Genomic DNA, 23,967 nt, shown 5'->3' with positions numbered 1-23,967 from the left:
AAATACGAGTTATAAAGTCAGAATTGTGAGATATTAAGTCACGAATGCGAATTATAAAGTAAGAATTGTGAGATATAAAGTAGCAAATGCAAGTTATAAAGTAAGAATTGTGAGATATAAAGTCCCAAATACAAGTTATAAAGTCAGAATTACGAGATATTAAGTCACAAATGCGATTTATAAAGTCAGAATTGTGAAATATAAAGTCCCAAATACGAGTTATAAAGTCAGAACTGTGAGATATTAAGTCGCGAATGCAAGTTATAAAGTAACAATTGTAAGATATAAACTTGCAAACGCGAGTTATAAAGTCAGAATTGCATGATAAAAACTCACAAAAAACTTGCATGATATAAACTTGCAAATGTGAGTTATAAAGTCAAAATTGTGACTTGCGTGATATAAACTTGAAAATGCGACTTATAAAGTCAGAAATGCTTGATACAGACTTTTTATATCGCGCAATTCAATCTTTATTTCTCAGAATTGTGACTATTTCTCACAATTCTGAGAAATAAAGATTGAATTGCACGATATAAACTCACAAATGTGAGTTATAAAGTCAGAATTGCGAGATATAAAGTCACAATTCTGACAGTTATCGAAATTGTGACTTTTCTCAGAATTGCGAGTTAAGCCAGAATTGTGAGATATAAACTCTCAATTCTAAGAACATAGCAGTCCCTTTTTTCTACCCAAAATTGGACTGCTCAGAAAGTCAGAATTGTGAATTATCTCGTAATTCTGACTTCATTTCTCACAATTCTAAATTTATATCTCATAAGTCTGTGAAATAAGTCAGAATTGTAAGATAAAAAGTTGCAATAACCTTTTTTATTTTTTATTCAGTGGCAGAATCGGGCTTCCATAATTTAATGCATTCTTGCTAAATAAAAGTATTTATTTCTATTTCTATTAAAAAATCATACTGACCCCAAACTTTTGAACAATTTAAGAAATTTTTCTCTTCAGTATTACACAGATACATACCTGAAGTGTGCCGTATCTCTGTAAGGCAGGTGATGATGTCAGAGAAGCGTTTGGGTCGACGAGGGTGAAGTCGTTCTGTCAAGTCACGACACACGGACCAGTAACGTTCACTCAGCTGTTCCAGTGTGGATGTGTTGCACAAACCTGCCATATCTAAAACACACACACACACACACACACACACACACTCACATGACACAATCTGCTATGGCCACAAAAAATCTTGAAGGTTAGTGTAGTGTGTGTATTACCTTGATTGAGCAGAGTGATGGTCTTTAAGCAGCTGTACTCTTCATTGCTGATATTCAGTTGATGAAACTTACGAAAGAGAAAATTTAAACTCTCCATGACCTCCATAGCATCCTCACCAAACCTGCATACATGCACATATACATTCAATTAAATTTTTTTTTTCAACCAATGATATTTCACTTCAGTTGTTCATAAACTTTTAGCTCACCCCTGAAGTGTTAGGCTTGAAGGTGTGTACTGGTGTGTGATGTTAGCCAGTTCTCCCAGTATCTGTCCACTGTGCACCGTAAGAGAGGAGAGCAGGATGAGCTGATGCCAGGAAGCCCCCAGTAAACGAGTGCAGTCTTTGATGGACAGATCGCTGTAGAATGGTAAACGTTTCAGCCAGACAATCTGTCTGAATAACAGCTCATCAGCTATACGGCACAGCAGAGCCAACAACTCCGACTGAGTCACGTTATACCTGAACCAATGACAGAAAGAGAGAGAACCTTAGAATTAAACAGAATGGTTTTGCTTCAGCATCTTTATATGTAAATATAAAAGAATAACGAAAACCTTCTCCATGATGTGTTTAAGTCTGGGTAATACAGAACTGGTATAGCAATAGAACAAGGATATTTGTATGCACAAATAGGTTCACATATATCAATATGAATATGTTACAAATGCAACTGGTGTCAGTAAGATTTTTTTTTTATGTTTTGAAAGATGTTGCACCAAGACTGCATTTATTTGAATAAAAATACAGTAAAATTTGTAATATTATTACAATTTCAAATAGCCATTTTCTGTTGAAATATATTTTAAAATGTAATTTATTCCTGAATTTTCAGCATCATTACTCCAGTCTTCAGTGTCACATGATCCATCAGAAATCACACTAATATGCTGATTTGATTTTAAAGTCATGCATTTAACCCTTAAATAGCAAGTAACATAAAATACCTCTGTAAATTCATTTATTGCTATTTTTATTTGCACTAAAAACAATATTAGTATAAATGCACATAACTGTTTTCTATTTGAATATATTTTAAAATGTAATTTATTCTTGTGATGACAAAGCTGAATTTTCGCCATCATTACTTGACGTACTGTCACACGATCCTTCAGAAATCATTCTAATACGTTGATTTGCATCTGAAGAAACATTTCTTAATGGAAATATTTGAATATTCTGGGAATATTTCTGAATAAAAATAAGCGAAATCTGGAACTTATTCAATGTAATGAATCAGACTTATTAAGTGTTTAAAATTATGCATTTAACCATTAAACAGCAAGTAACAAAGTACCTCAGAAAATTTATTTATTGCTATTTTTAAGCACATTATGCAACCAATTTACACTACAAACAAAAATATTATTACAAATGCACATAACTGTTTTCTATTTGAATATATTTTAAAATGTAATTTATATTTGTGATGACAAAGCTGAATTTTCAGCATCATTACTTCAGTCTTCAGTGTCACATGATCCTTCAGAAATCATACTAATAGGCTGATTTGCTGGTCAAGAAACATTTGTTCACAGAAAGATTTTAATTTTGTGGGAATATCTCTGAATAAAATTAAGTGAATCTGTGTTTTGAACAATTATATGAAACAGTTCGAAGGAATTGATTCACTGTAATGAATCAGACTTATTAAGCATTAAAAATTATGCATTTAACCCTTAAACAGCAAGTTACAAAGTACCTCAGAAAGTTAATGTATTGCTATTTTTCAGCAACCAATTTACACTAAAAACAATAATATTATTACAAATGCACATAACTGTTTTCTATTTGAATATATTTTAAAATGTATTTATTTTTCAGCATCATTACTTCAGTTTTCAGTGCCACGTGATCCTTCAGAAATCATTCTAATATGCTGATTTATTTGAAAAAATTATTTGAAAATTATGCATTTAACCCTTAAACAGCAAGTAACAAAGTACCTCAGAAAATTAATGTATTGCTATTTTTCAGCACTTTTTTCAGCAATCAATTTACACTAAAAACAATAATATTATTACAAATGCACATAACTGTTTTCTATTTGAATATATTTTAAAATGTATTTATTTTTCAATATCATTACTTCAGTTTTCAGTGCCACGTGGTCCTTCAGAAATCATTCTAATATGCTGATTTATTTGAAAAAATTATTTGAAAATTATGCATTTAACCCTTAAACAGCAAGTAACAAAGTACCTCAGAAAATTAATGTATTGCTATTTTTCAGCACTTTTTTCAGCAATCAATTTACACTAAAAACAATAATATTATTACAAATGCACATAACTGTTTTCTATTTGAATATATTTTAAAATGTATTTATTTTTCAGCATCATTACTTCAGTTTTCAGTGCCACGTGATCCTTCAGAAATCATTCTAATATGCTGATTTATTTGGAAAAATTATTTGAAAATGATGCATTTAACCCTTAAACAGCAAGTAACAAAGTAAATTAATTTATTGCTATTTCTCAGCACATTAGGCAACCAATGTGGCTTCAATATTCAAAATATACACTTTTACAGTTAGCATCACTCATTCAATAAATAACTTACTTAAACTATATCAACATTTAGCTCAAGGTCAGCTGCGTTTTCATAAGCTGCCATGATACATTTAGATAAAATGATGCCAGAGTTTTTCAGGTTTAGCCCATTAAACCTGACAACTGACACAGACGTTTGGACACTTAATGGTCAAGTAAGAGTGTAAATCCCCACAATATTGTTTCTTTTAACAAAAATCACCACAAATATATTATAAATATGCCAGACACTGTGCAAACTTAGATATGTCTCCTTTGTTAAAAGTCAAATGCAACACAGGTTGTGTGTGCGAGTCTTACCCTTCTTCTATGACCATGGGTGTAGTAAGAGGTGTGAGGTCTTCAGCAGCAAGCAGCTGAGCTGATAATGTGTGCGATTGCGTCTTCAAGCTGCTGCCAGTAGAGGGCGGTAAAGGATATTTACACAACAGAAAAGAGTGTGTAAGCTGAGGACTGCTGCACTGGTCTCTACAGGACACAGCATATGTGCTTACATCCACAGAACGGCTGGAGGGAAAGAACCAGAACGGAAATTATACATCATATGTGCCAAGTATATTTGACTCTGGACCACAAAACCAGTCTTAAGTAGCATGTGTGTATTTGTAGCAATAGCCAAAAATACATTGTAGGGGTCAAAATTATCGATTTTTCTTTTATGCCAAAAATCATTAGCATATTAAGTAAAGATCATGTTCCATTAAAATATGTCAATTTCCTCCCATAATATATCAAAACTGAATTTTTTATTAGTAACATGCATTGTTAAGAACTAAATTCGGAGTTCGGACAACTTTAAAGTCGACCTTCTCAATATTTAGAATTTTTTTTCACTATATTCCTATCCTAACAAACCACATGTCAATGGAAAGCTTATTTATTCAGTATTCAGATGATGAATAAATCTTAATTTCAAAAAAATCACCCTTAAGACGTGAAAAAAAAAATGGTTTTGTGGTCCAGGGTCACATTTAAATGGAATTTGGTAGAAAAGCCAAAAGTCAGCATGAAACAGCATTTGCAATAGTGTTATTTTAATATTATTGATATAGATTACAGTTGTGAATATTTTAAATTAGATTTTCTATTTATATATTTTTTTTTCACTTTTATGTTAATTTAATTTAGCTTTTGTCATTTTGTTTTTATTTTTACTATTTTTTTAATACGTCCATATAATACTGTGTCTTAATTAGTTTAAGTTTAATATTTAATTAAGTTTTAATTTATTAGTTTTAGTTATTGTAGTACTTCAAATTGCCTTTGCAACTAAATACAATTCATTAAAAAAAATTGTTTTGTTTTTATTTGAGTTAATGAAAACACTGATTGGCAACACATTTCAAATCTGTCACATATTTAAAAAGTGCAAACGTAATCAAATATAAAAATGTGAAAAAAAGAAAGTAAAGTATTTTATGTAAATTTTAATTGGAATTGACATATAGTGTAAAGTGTTTAGTTATAGAAAAGTCTGAAGAATAAGATGATGTGAGGTGGAACAAATATTATATTTTAATTAAAAAGTATAAAATCAAACATTTTGTATTTGTGAAAGGGAATAAAAAGAGAGTGAAAAGTGAATGAAAAATCAACTTTGAGGGTTTCTTTGTTGTTTTGACTCTCTGCTTATGTTTGTTGTAGTATGTTGTTTTTTTATTTTTATGAAAAATTAAAAAAAAAAAAAACATTTTGTCTTTGGCATAACATGCACAATATATATACAGTACAGACCAAAAGATTGGACACACCTTCTCATTCAAATGAATGAGAAGGTGTGTCCAAACTTTTGGTCTGTACTGTATATTTTTTTTTGTTTATTAAAGTTTTTACTCTACATTTGTGCAGTTTTCAGTGGGTTAGTGATATTTTTTAAATATATATAAATTAATAAATAAATATTTTTTAAATGGGTTTTTATACAAAAACTGCTTTTTAATGTAAAATTCACTTTATAAAAGACCCACATTTCTAACTTTAATTCATGGGGATAACATGGATAATTTCACACGGTTTAGTGTAAGATTTTTGCCCATTTTTTGGAAAATCCAGTTTTAAAAGTAAAACAAAACTAAAAATAACTTTTACCAGTAGGTGGCTGCAGAGCTCCACTATTTGCTATTTGACCACCTGAAAGATATTTTTTCACAAGTTTTTTCAGTTGAATTCATATCTACAGTACAGACCAAAAGTTTGGACACACCTGAATGAGAAGGTGTGTCCAAACTTTTGGTCTGTACTGTGTGTATATATACATATATATATACATATATATATACACACACACACACACACACACACACACACACACACACACACACACACACACACACACACACACACACACACACACACACACACACACACACACACACACACACACACACACAAGCGTTTCTTGATCTTTCAATTTTTTTTGTTATATCACTTGGTTAATTCCACAACACAAATATTACATTATTACATAATTATTATGAAAAAAACATTTTGTCTTTGGAATAAGATGCACACTACATTAAAAAATGTAAGTAAAAATATCATTAATTTTGAACCTTTATTTTTCTTGTCTCAACTTTTTGCTCAAATTTGTTATAGCACGTGGTTTGTTCCACAACAAAAATAGATAACATTTTTATAGAGCTGCAAAACGATTAGTCATGATTAATTAACATCAAAATCAAAATAAAAGTTTGTTTGCATACTATATGTGTGTGTACTGTGTATATGTAGATATAAATACACACACATAAATGTATATATTTGTTCAAATATTTGTATGCATTGCATGTATTTGTATGTAAACACTTGCATATAATTTATATTATATATAAATATAAACAGTTTACATATAAATGTGTATTAATATATACATTTATGTATGTGTATTTATATATAATTAATATACACATTACAAACACATAGAATGCAGCATAAACTTTTATTTTGAATCGATTAATCGCGACTAATCGTTTTGCAGGTCTAAATAAAAAAATTGTTGAGTGTGTTTTTAGCGTGTTTGTAGTATGTGTTCCACACCGCAAACATCTCCAAATTCAATTTAATCAAAGCCATTTGTCCCTGCGCATGAAAAGGACAGGAGCAGGTCAGTGTGTTCGTGTGCGAACGCGTTTGAACATCTCATTCGGGTCACACCTGGTTGACAGCGTGGAAAAAGACAAGGTCTGACCGCCCTCGGAGATACTGTTGCCAGGTGAACTGTGGTTACTGTAGCCGTGGCTCCACGTATCTGATAGTTCAGCTCCTTCTTTAAACTCCTGGCCAGACATGATGCGTTCGATCTCCTCCAGCGAGATCTACACAGACAGAAATGGAGGAAATCAGTGATGAATGCACACCATCAACAGCCAGCAGAACGCCGCTGGGAAATAAAGAATGCAAGATCAGTCAATACAGAGTGGTTTATTATAAATAAAACTGATGTACTAATACAGATTTTTTGTCTGTTTAAGTCAATAATAGACCGAATCAATAGCGATAAACTCTTGCTGGGATTAAAAGCGATGGATCTGTCGATTGTTTTTAAACAGAGCAAGATGTAAACTAATGACTGAACTCATGTTAGAATGAAAGAGAGTCAGCGCCAATGCTAACACTAAACACTTCAGGGCATATAACAAGGACACCAAGATGTGTCTCATGCACATGCTCTATATATTTATACGCTGTATACATGCTTATGCGAAAGACAGAAAGAGAGAGAAGGAGAGGGTTTCTGTTTGTATCAAAGAACAATTGATCTCCTCCATTTGTGGCCTTCAGAATCTCACTCAGCTCTCAGAGGAAACACAAAGATGAGATACGCGCAATAGTACTGGCGGCGAGAAGCACTTCAGGTTCAATTCTGGGGGAATGTGCGGAGATTGTGTGGAGAAGAATGAACGATTGAATCAATTCAATCTATACACTACAGGTTTTGGGGTTGGTAGGATTAAAAAAAAAATGCTTACAAAGGCTGCTTTCAGTGAATCAAAATATAGTACATTTATTAAAAAATATGATCAAATTGTGAAATATTATTACAATTAAAAATAACTGTTTTCTGTTTGAATATATCGTAAAATGTAATTTATTCCTGTGATGCAAAGCGGAATTTTCAGCATCGCTACTCTAGTCTTCAGTGCCACATGATGCTTCAGAAATCATTCTAATTTGCAGATTCGCTACTCATAGAACATTTTTTAAAATCATTTGAAAGCAGTTGTGCTATGTAATATTTTTGTGCAATTTCATTATTTTTTATTTTTTTTCTACAGCATTTATTTGAAATAGAAATCTTTTGCAAAATTATAAATGTTGTTACTGTCACTTTTGATTAATTTATTTCGGCCTTTGCTGAACAAAAGCATTATAAAGCGTTATATATTTGTGCCATTTTACAGAATTGGTGCAAACTGCTGTCCCACAACCAAGTCACATTAATATTAAAAATATCAGTAAGCCTAATATATATCAAATCATCATTTAGTGGGTACTTTCAATTGGGAGGTGGCTGTCCTGAAGCCTAACCCCTAAATTTCATTTTAGGAAAAAAATGATTTGTGACCCTGGACCACAAAACCAGTCATAAGGTTAAATTTTACAAAACTGAGATATATACATCAAGCTCAATAAATAAGCTTTCTATTGATGTATAGTTTGTTAGGATATGACGATATTTGGCCGAGATACATCTATTTGAAAATCTGAAATCTAAGGGTGCAAAAAATCAAAATACTGAGAAAATCCCCTTTAAAGTTGTCCAAATTAAGTTCTTAGCAATGCATATTACTAATCAAAAATTACATTTTGATAGGTTTACAGTAGGAATTTTACAAAAAATCTTCATGAAACATGATCTTTACTTAATTTCCTAATGATTTTTGACATAAAAGAAAAATCAATAATTTTGACCCATACAATGTATTTTTGGCTATTGCTACAAATATACCCCAGCGACTTAAGACTGGTTTTGTGGTCCAGGGTCACATTTGTATTTGTATTTTTTCCATTGTTGCTTTTAAAAGTATCTTTTTGATTCTTTTATTTTTTCTTTTAAAAAATTCTTATTTTATATTTTATATTTACAAATCGCATAAATTACACTTGAAATTTTGTTAAAAATGTAACTGTTATGGATTTACCATATTTATGGATCTTTTTGAATAAAATAGCAAAAAGTGTTTCAGTAGTGACAAATTTGAGAAGAGGACAAATATTCCAAAACTTTCTGAAAATACAATATGAGAATTAATTGCTAACTCTGACTTCTAGACTTTTAACTCTAACTTTGAATTGGTGTATACGCACGCACACGCACACTTTTATTTAGTCTTTCTATATATAGACATATCAGATATATTAATTTTAAAGCATAACAAAATAAACATGGGCAGCCCAAAAAGGAGGTCTGATTTAGCTCACTTCTGGAGACAAATTTGTCCTCAATACCTCAAACTATAAAACATACACCATTGTCTTACCTGTACAGGTCCAATCATTTTATTCCTCCCTCCTGGCATCCCATCCTCTCTGATTGCTGAAAGAGAGATAAAATGTTATCTTTTGAACTGCATACTTCCTTACTACAAAAACACTTTCTACAATATGCAATAAATATACTGTGCATTGCATTTCTGCCCTAAAGACCTGTATGATTTATAATTATTTGCCAAAATGTGCACAGTATAACTCAAATGCAATTCACTAAACATATCGTTATACGTTTTCTCTGTATGTTTATGTATATGACACTTTCTTGGCTGATTTCTCGTTGGGATTGCCTAATGTAATATATTTTGCAAAATTAGCCATGTTGATATATCTACATGTAATGCATTATACAATATATAAGCAGATCGCTAGAATTGCAAATCAAATATTGCCAGAAGGAGGGAAAATACAGTTGGTGGTTAATAAAGCAATAAAGACCAACATCTCCCTCTGGTGCAAACTGCAGGCAAGTACATCATCAGTGTTTGCCATAGGCTAAATGAAGAAATGGTAAATTATTTATGTTTATGCATGTGAAAAAATTTTGCCCTAAGAAACAGGCAGAGAGCGACAGCACGCTCTGGATCAAGAAATCTGTTATCAGTGTCGCAAATTTCACATTTTTTCCTTCAGGCACGCCCAGTCAAACCCTGATCTATATCTCTCATTTACAAAGTAGGCAAATCAGATATCTGCTTCTAAGAAAACAGCATCAAAGAGCAGATGGAAGAGAGTTAAGAGGTAAGCAAATATTAAAGAGTGCAAAAAACGTGAATCCTGTTTTTGTGTTTATACAAAAGACGTGTGCCACATAATTGGGGTGAAATTGTAATTCTGAATGGATGTGTGTAAAAAAGCAGAAAGGGAAAGAAAACACAGGTAAAGATAAGAAAAAACAAGGCCAAAGAAAAAGATGTTTCAGCTGATTAATAGCCAAGTTTTAAAGATCCAAAGTAATATTTTTAACAGAGAAAATTTTAACTAAAAATAAATCAGGGTTATTTTTATTTTCTTTTAGATGATGATAAAAACGGGTTTTTATTTCTAAAATAACATTTTAATTTATATATAATTATACTAATTTTAAATTTTTTTATATTCATATGAAATATATTACAAATTATATTATTATATATTAACTTATATTTTAGATAACAACTGTTTTATTTTTAATTTTTATTTTAATAAGAATAATAACACTGATTTAAACAGGTTTGACAGTGCATTTCTTAAGCACAGGTTTGTATGTTAAAGGTCCACTGAAGTGCCTTGAAACACGCAGCGTTATCCTATGTGGTGACGTACTTTTAACTGAAACAAAAACATATCGCCCAGCCCCGCCCACTAATTTTGAATAGCCAATAGCGTTCCATTAATATCTGCTCGGGCAAGAGCCGTTGAGCTCGGTAAAGCCGCATTTGTAAGCTTATGACAGCCACAGACTAATAAATTACCGCACAGATTCAATATGAAACTTGCTAAAACCAAATAGTGATCATAATCATGCTGAGGCTGTGTAATTTAATACATGCCGTCCGTGCTCCCGGTTAATGCGTCTCTGTGTAGGGGGCGGGACATTACGGACTCTAGAGAGCATTTGATTGGACTGAACGTTTGATGAGAAACTGAAGTGCACGGTGATATCATCCAAATCCTTGATTCATATTGGCGGAAGTGACGAGACTGTAAGTTTTGAATGTCCATATCTTGTAAACGCGAATTTTGTCTTTGTTTTGCAGCACACTAGCTTATAGATAACCTTAAGGCTAATATATTCATACTAAAAGCCAAAAAACTTTAATTTTGATTTCAGGGGGACTTTAACATGTTCATGTATGTAAGCATGTTGGATTTATTCAGGACTAAATCTGCTGGTTTGAATAATCATCACCTCTGTGTGTTTTTGTGTGTTTGTAGCTGTGTTTCACTCACCCTTGCGGTTCATCCCCATCTGAAGGCATTTCTGCAGTCTGCAGTACTGACAGCGGTTGCGTTGCTTGCGAGACATCTGGCAGTTCTTGTCTCTGTTGCAGCGGTAGATGCGCTTGTTGCAGATACTGCGTTTGAAGAAGCCCTTACACCCTTCACAGGATATGATGCCATAGTGCAGCCCGGACGCCCGGTCACCACAGATCAGACACCAGCGCTCACCCCCGTCCTCTACAGAGAACAATAAAGAGATGGCATTTAAGTATACAAGCTCATAACATTTATACTGTTGCAATTTTGCAATGTAAATGCTTTCATTTTACATTTTAGCTTCATTAAACAAGTAAATGCATCTAAATTTAATACGATTAGAGAAAATGGCCTTTAAATAAACACACACACACACACACACACACACACAAGACCTGGAAATCATTTTTAATACATTTGTATATGCATTAACTTTAGTCATATAAAATGTAATTTCCCAACAACAAAATTGTGGCCAGTGAAAATGCAATTTTCAAATGTAATTGTGGAAAAGCACTAGCCATAGTAGCCGGTGAGCAAAAAAAGTTAATGTCAAGCCCTGTGAATAATCTACTAAATAATACCTTAAAAAAAAAAATCGTTACTTGTATATATTTATATTAATTGTATAAATACATTAATGAAAGAAAATACAATCTAAAAAGGTAAATAAAATATAATTGTATAGTAATAAATATATTATCTAAAGGTATCAATGCATTACTAAAAATATTACAATTATATAAATTAAAATTAAATTATTAAATCAATGCATTATTAATCATCAATAAAATTAAAAAGTTATATTACAGAAAAAATGAATTAAGTTAAATTTCAAGAAAATAAAATCTAAACATGAAACAAAACAAATATATGACAGTAATATAATGTATTTAACGTTTTACTGCATTATTAAAATAAAATACTGAAAGATTAAAAAATAAAATAAATAAAGAAAAGAAAATCCTAAAATCGTAAATTAAATATATAAAAATAAAATAAAAATACATTTCATGCTATTGTAATAGATTAATAATAATTAAATAATTGTTAATAAAATTAAGAAAATATAATGAAAAATTAAAATAATTAAGATTTTAATAAAGAAAATTTAAATAATACAATATGGTATTTAATATATTATTACAATATACAAAAATGCAAAAAATAAGTAATAAATAAAAATAATAAATAAAAAAGTATATAGTTTATAGTAATACAATATATTAATGTTATCAATACATTATTAAAAATTAAATTAATTAAATTTAGTGAAAATAAAATCTAAACATGAAATACAATTTCATTAAAATATTTGACAGTAATAGAATGTATTTAATGTTTTAATGCATTATTAAAATTAAATAAAATAATAAAATAGAATATACAAAATTGAATACAAATACATTAAATACATTATTTCATGCAGTTGTAATACATTAATATATGTTAATTATTAATTATTTTAAAATTGTATTTATTTTATTTTATTAAAGTATATTTAAATAAAGTATGCTATTTTAATATATTATTAAAATAAAATAAAACTATTTAAGGTATGAGTATATATTAACAAAATATTGAGGTAATAAAATTGATCATTTGTTATTTTGCTACATTATTTAAATAAATATGTTGATAATATCTGAAAATAACAAATCTTGTGTCAATTTAATACATAAATAAGAAATAGTTTTCAATTTTTGACCGATATTAGTCATTTAAAAAAAAAACCAAAAAAAAAACCTATGCACTAAGCATCAGTCAGTGGAAATTACATATATGTGCAAATATAATCTGACAAAATAAATAACATTTTTTGCTGAACATTAAGAACAGGAAGACAATAATGGCACACACAGCTTTCTCTGTGACACTGATAGTACTGTAGGTTAATCTGAGTTTAGTGAGCTGTTGAAATCATTGTAATCTCATATAAAGTTATATAAAGTTCTAATCTAAATCTCAGCGCAATAGAGAGCAGATTACGCAAATACAGCGACCCGCACACATGCATACACCAGGAATCTTCTGCAGTCTCACTGTGCGTTTGAGACGACTTACAGCATCATGCGGCGTGACCCAGATTTTACAACAAACCAAAGAGACACAGAGCTGGCAGGACGGGGGATGGGAAACACAGAAAGAGAGACGATTGAATGCAGTCTATATTTAAACAGCCCCAAATTTAGACTGATAATCAAACAAACAGTAGTAGAAACTTCCAAGAATGTGTACAATGATGTGGAATTATTACAGATTTACAGTAACCACCCAAATGAACTGATTCACAGAAATGAATCGGCTAAACTTGCCACACTGTAAAAAGTTTTCACCAGATTCAACTTAAAAACCTAAGTTCAGCAGCTGCCTTAAGTTTTTAAGTTAAATCAGCTTAAAACTACAAGTTATTTTAACTTATTACAATAAAAATTTGTTGATATAACTTAAATGACTTAAGTTGATTTAACTTAAAATCTTAAGGCAGCTGCTAAACTTAAGTTTTTAAGTTGAAACTGGTGAAAACTTTTTACAGTGCAGATACGCTGGTTTCTCAGAAGTGATGCTGAACTGTAGGGGGAGCAGGTGAGTGTCGGGGTCACGGAAAGGTCTTCTAAAAGCCTGAGTGTCATAAACGGTACGGAAAGCACTCAACCTAACCCTGAACTCTAGAGCCATTTTACAACCCTCAAGAAGGCTGTGTGTTGTAAGGGCACAGTATTGTGTGGATTGGGTCAAACACAGGTCAAACTTTATAGCAAACACCATCTATGGAACACACATTTTTAAAATTGAACAGGGCCACATACATGAAAACACTCATTTGATTTCTCTCACTCTGACTAATGCATTCAATAATGGGATAAAAAAAAAAAAATCCATTAGCTAAAAAAAAAACGGTCATTATGATGTCAGAAAAATCTCATCCCATTCTGACAGAGACCGAATGAGGAGGAAACAGGCCACTCTTTAAAAAAAAAAAGTTGTGGGTCAGAAGTTTGCAATCTAGAAAGTGGTCAGAGGTCTGTTCAGACTCAAACAGACAGCCTGGTGAACGAAACCATTCTAAATGCTAATAATAAAATGAAATTTGCCATAGAATTGTTCAAAGTTTGCACACTGAAATCAGCATATAGTATGCCAATTTCATTGTGGTCAGAGTTTGTGGCCACATTAATTGGTTTTATGCTTGATTATAAGGACTAAAAGTCTAAATTAAATAAATTTTGAATAAACATTTTTTTTTTCTTATAAACATAGTAGGAAAAACACAGCCAGTAAACGGGCTATAAATACATGCACACATTTAATCTGAAAAATAAATAAATAAAATAATAATAATAATAATAATTTGTACACAATATTTAATGCAAATAAAATTAACTTAACAATTGTGTATAGTCAAAATAAAGTAGAGTATATGCTATGCAAATTTAAATAAATTTAATGTTATTTTAATTAAAAGCTATATTAACGAAAATACAACATCAAAATGTAAAATAAATAAATAACAATAATACATAATAAAATACATTACTTAATTTTGTTAATAAAAATTTAATTTTATTAAAAACTTAAATTCAATTAAATTTCGGGAAAATAAATTCTAAACATGAAACAAAAAATAAAATATATGACAGTAATATAATATCTTTAATGTTTTAATGCATTATTAAAATAAAATAGCATATTAAAGAAAATGGAATCTTAAAATGTAAAAAAAAACACTAAAATAAAATATATAAAAACAAAAATACATGAAAGCATTATTTTATGCTTTTGCAATACTTCAATAAAATAAAATATAAAGAAAATGCATATTAAATATGTTATGAGTAATATATTAGTAATAAAATGTATTATTTTTTAATAGATTATTAAATAAATATATATATATAAAATATCTAAAAATGTCTAAAACAATCAATTTTATTGATGTGTTAAATGTTATTTTAACACATCAATGAAATAAATAGGTTTTAGGGTTGGGCGATATGGCTATGGTTATTTTACCAGAACGCATTATTTGTTTTCCGTTCTGAATACAGTGGTTAGTTAGGCGCGCCATCATGTGGTTGCCTCTTAATTATTCTGCCATTGGTGCAATTACAATGTATCTAATATTTTTATTAAAAAATCGCGATACCTCGATTTAATAAAAAATTAAATCGTCTTAAAATGTAAATTCGAATTAATCGAAAAAATCGAAAGAATCGCCCAGCCCTAGGTTGAATATTTTTTTCTGATACATATTACTACAATTATAAAAACCAAAAATATAACTAAAATTAAATAAACTAAAACTTATATAAAATCATAATGCACAATAAGAGAGATGATAAATGTGTAAATATTATCTGACAAAATAAGTTAAAACCTAATCTAAAAATGGAAATAAAATAGAATAGAATAAAGTAATAACATTTTGTATACATAATGTTATTAATACATTACTAAAAACATTAATTAGATTAAGAAAATAAAATCTAAACATAAAATTAAAAAAAGAATAATATATGTCAGTGCTATTAAAATAAAATAAAAATTGTTATATTAAAAAAATACAATATAAATGATATAATGATTTCTGAAGGACCACATGACACTGAAGACTGCAGTAAAATGCTGAAAATTCAGCTTTGCATCACAGAAATAAATAATATTTTAAAATATATTCAAATAGAAAACACTCATTTTAAATGAATATATTACAGTTTTTACAGTAGTTTTGATCAAACAAATGCAGCTATGGTAAGCATAAGACTGTATCCGCTCATAGCATTTATAACTACTCCTCCACTCTGAACAGACCTGCGATTCTGCTGATCAGAAGGAACAGTCATTTCACAGTCAGCGTGTAAATGATGATACCGGCCCATCTAGTTCACTTCACAGCACCGGAGCAAACAGCAGGAACAACATATCCCTTGATTTCCCTGCATCCCTCTGTCGGTCTCACTCCACGTCTCTCTATCCCCCGTTCATGCTGTTCTAGATCTGTCAGTGTGTATTACCGCCTCCTACATTCAGAAGCAACAGAAATCATAAGCCTTCTGTGTCTTCTTGCCATCTTTCTAGCTCACTTATATCACCCGCATAGTACCAAACCACTGGAAATAGGAAGTAATGGCTTTAGAGGAAACTGTTAATTATAAATGTAGGGCTGCCTATAACAACTATTATGTTGATTGATCTATCGACTTATTTATCGATTAATCAATAAACGACTAATTTCCCACAAAAAACAAAAAACAACAGTTTTACTTAAGACCATTTTATTTTCATAATAATAACAAAATAAATTAATTGGAGATGCTTTTGATTATTAAAATGTAATGTAAGCATTGAAATGGAATCCAGAAAAGTAATTGAAAAGAATTTGGTAAAAAATAAAACTTTAAAACTCAACTTTAAAACTCAATTGTGGATTTTTTCATAACACAGCTATGTCAGAATTATTCAACCCCTATTCAACATTGCTGTTTTAAGACAGTTTTGTTCCTTACCATAAAAATAACTGTGTTAAAACAGCAATGTTGAATAGGGGTTGAATAATTCTGACATAGCTGTGTTATGAAAACATCCTATAACTCAAAAACATTACATTATATACTGACATTATCACTTTTTAATATGCCAGAAAACTGTTGTAGATGCAATTTTATTCCTGGATCTTCAGAAAGAGCACAAATCATTTGTAAAGTAAAAAAATTGTCTTTAGTCTTTACAAACTTATTAAAAATGGAATTAGCTTGGGGTGTTACACATAGTATACTCTTAGCCCATGCATGTGCTGAAGATGAGTAGCAAATATGGTAAAGTCAACAGAGCTCACGCAAAATCAATAGAGAAGAAATATTTTGCCATATTAGAAAGTCTAAAACTACATGAAGGTTTCTAAGACATTACAAGTCCCTAAAGACACAGCTGGCAGCCGTATTCCTTAGATTAAAGTGTGTTGAACCAGAAAACCTTTGAGGCTGTTGAACAAAAAAGCACAATATCGTAAAATGTTTGATCAGATCAACTGAGAAAAACTTGCAATGTACAGCCAAAGACTTGCAAGATGACCCGACGAAAGGAGGAAAAATATTTCAATGCTGTGTACAAGAGGAACACTAGACAAGTGTAGTCTTCATGTTGAGACATCTTGCCGAATACCACTCTTGACCAAGAACAACAAAAAGGCTGCCTTGAACATGCCAAAATTCATTTGGATAGATCTGTGGAGTTCTGGAAGAATGTTTTATGGAGTGATGTGTCCAAACTGGAACTTTTTGGGCGTATGGATCAGCAGTATGTCTGGTGCAAAAATGACAAAGCTTATAAGCAGAAGAACACCATCTCCATCATCAAACATGGAGGTGGGCCAGTCCTGTTACGGGGTGGTTTTACTGTAGCAGGAAGTGGAAAACATGACCATACAAAGGATATCATTGATTTATGAAAGTATAAGACCATTTTGGCAAACATTGTGATGCCTTTGGTGCAAAGTCTGAAGCTAATAATCAATGGACTTTCCTGCAGGACAATCATCCTAAAGTATACGTCCAAATCTACTTGCGCTTGGTTTAGGAATCTGTCATAGAATGTTTAAGTGGCCTGTTCAGTTTCCATATTTAATTCTCATTGAAAATACATGGTTGAATTTGAAGCAAGCAGTGGCAAAGTAAAAACCAAAGATTATCAGTGATCTGAAAGCTTTTTCAGGGGAGGAATGGCCCAAGATTGCAGCAGAAAGGTGACAGAAGCATCTAAGCACTTCCAGGCAGTGTTTATTGGTGGTTTTAAAGAATAAAAGATTCTACACCAAATTTACTTTCAGGGGCTGAATAACTTTGAACATGAATGTTTAGAGCCAATTCGATTTTTTGTCATTATTCATCAACTTACGTTCTCAGAATTACTCAAATGTGTATTAATAAACTTTCTTAAATAGTTTACTCATGCCTTTGTTGAATTGTTTTCACAAAATGTTGTTCTCTGCAACAAAATGTCTTGCAGGTCAAGGGGGTTGAATAATTTTGATTGCAACTGTAAATGATTCACCTTTCAAATCTGATGGAATGGCGCACGTTGCGTTCCCAGATGAACGTTATAATAAATCCAAACTCACAACAACATGCAGAGAATGTTAACTGTGGAACAGCATACTGTGAATGGAGCTGCTATGAGACGCACGTACTTAGCCTACACATGTAAATAATTGACGCACATATATTAAACCTGCATGGAACAGATTTATTTAATCGTAGCATTGGCGAATTCACAATTATGCGTAATTATGATTTTTAAATGGGTTTAATATCTGATGCAGCCTTGGAAAAAAGTCTGATAAAGCATTTCATGGATTCTCGACAGTGAAGTGCGCCACTTCCGGTGTTCTGCCATTACTCGACTCAACAAAATAGTTGAATAGTCGATTAGAATCGATGAATTGCGACAGTTCTAAATAAATGACAGGATTAGATGTTATTTTATGTCATCATGATTTTAACTATCTAAAGATGAAGTTTTGGATGGTTAAAAATAAAAAGGTTTTAAGTGCATCATGCTACTCTCATGAAGGTACATCGAAGACTGACACGGTAATTGTTGAATAAAGTCATTTTTTTATTCTTTGTAAACAAAAAATATTCTCGTAGCTTCATAAAATTACGGTTGAACCACTTATGTCACATGGACTATTTTAACCATTTATTTACTACACTCCTAGTGGAAAAAAACAGCTAAAACCAGCCTAGGCTGGTCAGCTGGTTTTAACTGGTCAACCAGCCTGGTTTTAGCTGGTCAGCAGGCTGGTTTTAGAGGGGTTTTGGCCACTTTCCCAGCCTGGCCAGGCTAGTCTTAGCTGGTCAGCCTGGGAAACCACCAGCTAAAACCAGCTACTTCCAGCTTAAACCAGCTAAGACCAGCCAACCAGCCGACTTGTTTTAGCTGTTTTTGTTTAGAAGGGTTAAAAGGTTCTTTGCAGCGATACCATAGAAGAACCATTTTTGGTTCCACAAAGATTATCTCTTTCTTTCCTTTTTATAATCTGAAGAACCTCCTTCTCCACAAAGAACCTTTTGTAAAACAGAAAGGTTCTTTAGATCAGTGGTTCTCAATCCTGGTCCTGGGGGACCCCTGCTCTGCACATTTTGCATGTCTCCCTTATTTAACACACCTGATTGAGATCATCAGCTCATTAGGAGAGAGGCTGTATCCGAAATCGCCCCCTATACCCTATTCACTATTCCCTACATTAGTCCACTCGTACAGTTCACTTGAAGGAGTGAATGAAAACGAGTGAGCGAATTCGGACACTAAGTGCACCGGAAGGACTGCCGCTGTTTAACAATCATTTAAAACGGACAGTTCGAGTAGTAAGATTAAAGGATTTATCTTGAACTATGTCAAGGAGTTTATGTATAAACCTTGGTTAAACAATTTAATAATCAATTTACAACAAATTTGTACCTGTGTTGTACGCTGCATTACGCAGTGGACGAGCGCGTTGTAAAATGAACAGATGATTCAGCTGCGGGCGCCATCATCTGGAGAGACGCGGGAATTCAGTCGGTGCGCGACTCTCACAGTGCATTATGGGTTATCTCTAGCTGTTGAGCGTACATCGGTTGTACACTCGTTTTTGCGGTGCATTGTGGGATTGAATGAGTGCACTCGAGAACGTCCACTATGGTTTCAAACACCACTTAAAATGGCTGTCCCCTCAAATAGTGCCCTATTTGAGGGTATAGGGGGTGATTTCGGATACAGCCAGAGATCCATGAACTGAACTAACGAGCTGATGATCTCAATCAGGTGTGTTAAATAAGGGAGACATGCAAAATGTGCAGAGCAGGGGTCCCCCAGGACTAAGATTGAGAACCACTGCTTTAGATGTTAAAGGTTCTTTATGGAACCATCTAGACAAAAAAGGTTCTTCTATGGCATGGTGAAGCACCTTTATTTTTAAGAGTGTACCTTTCTAGGCCTTGAACGTTGTAGTTGCGTTGCTGTCTATGCAGGGTCAGAAAGCTCTTGTATTTCATTAAAAATATCTTCATTTGTGTTCCAATGATAAACAAAGGTCTTACGGGTTTGGAATGACAGGAGGCTTTGTAATTAAATCACAGAATTTATTTTTTTGGGTGAACTATCCCTTTAAGTTTCACCAGGGTAGGAGTGTAACCTATCAGTTTTTTCTGACAGGGAGGAATGAAGGATTTAAACCTGCAGAAGTTCCTGGTGTGACCTGATCCACCATCTAGATCATTGGTCTGTGAGCCCCAGTCTTATTTTATGGGGTTTTAGATATGCCATGTTACTGTGTATGATCCTATGCATGCGCATTGACCTAGTTAACACATGTTGAGCGAGAGTGTCGCCATAGGCAAAGAGGATTGTGGGAAATGCACCCCTGGTGTCCAAAAATGTCAATGCAACAGAGAACACAACCTCAGAAACACACAACAATGCTATTACACTGGTATGTTTTTGCTCCAAGCTGAAAGTAGAGCGTATCAATCCGTATGATTTAAGCGTATGCAAACTGCCCGCTGGCGAACTGTATCCATCTACCGCATCTCCTCTATTCGCTTTGATCATTATATCTTTCATCAATTATTCCCAAGAGTCTCCCGCCTCCTACACCTCTCTCTTTCTGTTTGTCTTTTTTAGTCTATGCAAAAGGAACTCCGTCTCGGCCAATCAGAGAGCTCTGATTCACAGCATCAGGAATTTCAGCCAATCAGAAGCCATCACTAGGTGCACATGGCCAAATTCATAGCGGCACATCATTTGGGTCATATATAGTTCATCTCAAATACGACAAACTCACAATGAGGATGTCAGCTCTGTAGTGACTCATCCAGCAGTGGATGTGCATATGTTTGTTTACCACGGCAGTTTCTTCATGTGAGAGAGAAAAAGAGAGGTAGGCACTTCTCCAGTTTCTCATTTAACTCTTTAGACGACAAGCAGCTAGTCTTGTTTGTCTGATTAGTGTCAACATGACAAGAGAGTCAAGGTAAGAGTGTCTTATGCTTTCTCTTTTGATGTGTTTGTAGCTTTCTCCATCTGTCTCTGTAAGTTCACTCGCTCTTTTGTCTGATTCAGTTGGTTTAGTCTCATGCATTGTGACACTGACCCAGTTTTACTAAATATACTTTGCATATGTAAATTAATGCATATGCAAATGACTGCAATACTAATTAGAATCTAGTTATTATCTTAAAAGAAATCAGTGTCTGTATTAAAATAACTATTATGGCATTGTGATACAATTATTAACACTGCAATGCCTGTTTTTATGTATTTACCATGGTACTGATAAATGTATTTACTCATATTATAGTATTTTAATATATACCATGGTACATAAATCAAAAACATACTAACACCATGGTACTTTTATATATACAATACTACTGAATGGTTATCATTCATATTTAAAGGTTACTCCAAAGAATATTATTTTACATAAACAAAACATGGTAATACAAGAGTATTTTGATATATACCATGGTACTGATTGATTAGTATAACCAAGTAAATAAGCTTTTTACTCAGAATTTCAACATATGCCAAAGTAAAATAAACAAAAACTTAGTAATACCATGGTATTTGTATGATACACCAAAGAATATAATGGCATGTATATTAAAATCATGGTAATACCATTGTATTTTGATATATTCTATGGTACATAAATAAAAAAACATACTAATACCATGGTACTTTTATACATACAATAGTAGTGAATGGTTATCATATCCATGTACCGTGGTATTTAAAGGGTACTCCAAAGAATATTATGGTACATATATAAAAAAAATCATTGTCATGCAAGAGTATTTTGATACATACCATGGTACTGATTCATTACTATATTCAATTACATAAGGCATTCTCTCAGTATTTCAACAAATACCATAGTACATAAACACAAAACATGGTAATACCATAATGTTTGTTGGATACACCAATGAATATCATAGTATGTATGATAAAATCATGGTAATATCCTTATATTTTCATATATACCATGGTATATAAATAAAAAAACATACTAATGCCATAGTACATTTATACATATTATAGTAGTGAATGGTTATCATATCCATGTATTTAAAAGGTACTGCAAAGAATATCATGGAACATATATAAAAAACATGGTAATATAAGAGCATTTTGATATATACCGTGGTACTGACTGTTTACTATATTCAAGTACATAAGGTATTTACTCAGTATTTCAACACATGATACCATAGAACATTAAAACAAAAAAACATGGTAATACTATGGTATTTGAGGGATACACCAAAGACTATCATGGTATGTATAATATAATCATGGTAAAAATCATAGTATTTTAATATATACCATGGTACATAAACAAAAAACATAATACCATGGTACTTTTATACATAGTACTGAATGGGTATCATATCCATGTGCTGTGGTATTTAAAGGGTATTCCAAAAAATATCATGGTACATATAAAAAAAGCATGGTAATACAAGAGTATTTTGATATATTAATGTACCAAATTATTTCAAAGAATATTATTTATCTTATAACAATCTAAAACCATAGTACTTTAATATTTACCATGCTACTTTCATATCAATTTACCATAGTAAGGGTACTCGAAGAAGTACCCAAGAATATCATGGTACACATAAAAAGGTGGTAAAACCACAGTATTTTGTTATATACAATGGTAGGTAATGATTACTAAACTCACGCACCAATGTATTTACACTGTATTTTAAAGAATAATCAAAAAAAGATAGTGTATAACTATATTTTTATTTCTTGCAAATGAAATAAAACCAGATTGTTTTCAGTCTCTGCCAAGCTAACAAAAATCAGAGTGCTTTTGGTGTACGCTTTCACATTTTTAATTCAAATGAATACCACTAAAGACCATCACACAATGGCAGATGATTGCAACTACATCATTTCTCTTTAAATAATAATATATGCTTTCCCTGAGCACACAATACTAATTATATGCTAAAAAAATCTGCATATAATTACACAAAACTCCCATTGTGATCTAACACAGCTGGATACACCTTTAATTAAATAGCAAAGTTTGGGACATGCAAAGACACACCTGGTGCATTTTGGGAACATTCAACGCTGTCGGTGAGTTTGGATGCAGAGGAAACCATCGACCGTTGGCTGTGCCCTGAAATTACCATATACTACACACATCAACTCTCCGAGCAAAACAACTGCTGCTTTTGTCATTTTTACGGCTGCGATATACATTCATTGATGTCGTTGGGTTTAACATGTGAGCGACTCACTGACCAATGAGTGCAAACTGCAGTAGGAACACTAGAACGTCCTCTAACATGACATTTCAGACACTACATTTGTGACCCTCAGACTTAAAAAAACTACTAACAGACCTTTGCAGACAAAATACTGATCTACTATTAGCTGAGAAAACAGCATAAACATCTCAAACCTGCACTCAACAAGCACAGGATGGTGTAAAACATAAGGTAAGTGCTATAGGAATTTGTTACTTGACTATTTTGTCAAAGATGTAGATGAGTTTTTTCTCATCTGAACAGATTTGGAGAAATTTAGCATCCACTTTCTCACCAATGCAACGGATCCTCTGCAGTGAATGGGTGCCGTCAGAATGAGAGTCCAAACGGATAAAAATATCACAATAATCCACAAGTAATCCAGCTTAAGTCCATCAATCAATGTCTT

The 23,967-nt window shown here is 32.0% G+C and overlaps 1 protein-coding gene across 1 annotated transcript in view; it reads right to left on the bottom strand.

Moving 5' to 3' along the window:
* Window positions 1–23,967, bottom strand: part of LOC141296220 (nuclear receptor subfamily 6 group A member 1-B) — a 40,456-nt gene that overhangs the window by 4,494 nt on the left and 11,995 nt on the right. Inside the window, exons 3-9 of the mRNA XM_073827494.1 lie at window positions 11,218–11,445; window positions 9,276–9,331; window positions 6,961–7,109; window positions 4,096–4,284; window positions 1,451–1,705; window positions 1,242–1,363; window positions 991–1,143 (exon numbers count right to left, since the gene is read on the bottom strand). Coding sequence (XP_073683595.1) covers window positions 991–1,143; window positions 1,242–1,363; window positions 1,451–1,705; window positions 4,096–4,284; window positions 6,961–7,109; window positions 9,276–9,331; window positions 11,218–11,445 — 1,152 coding nt within the window. The remainder of the gene's footprint in view (window positions 1–990; window positions 1,144–1,241; window positions 1,364–1,450; window positions 1,706–4,095; window positions 4,285–6,960; window positions 7,110–9,275; window positions 9,332–11,217; window positions 11,446–23,967) is intronic.

Source organism: Garra rufa, chromosome 21 (genome assembly GCF_049309525.1).
Source record: "Garra rufa chromosome 21, GarRuf1.0, whole genome shotgun sequence".
In the NCBI taxonomy this organism is placed as follows: domain Eukaryota; kingdom Metazoa; phylum Chordata; class Actinopteri; order Cypriniformes; family Cyprinidae; genus Garra; species Garra rufa.
This window is presented reverse-complemented; position numbering and strand designations above follow the sequence as displayed.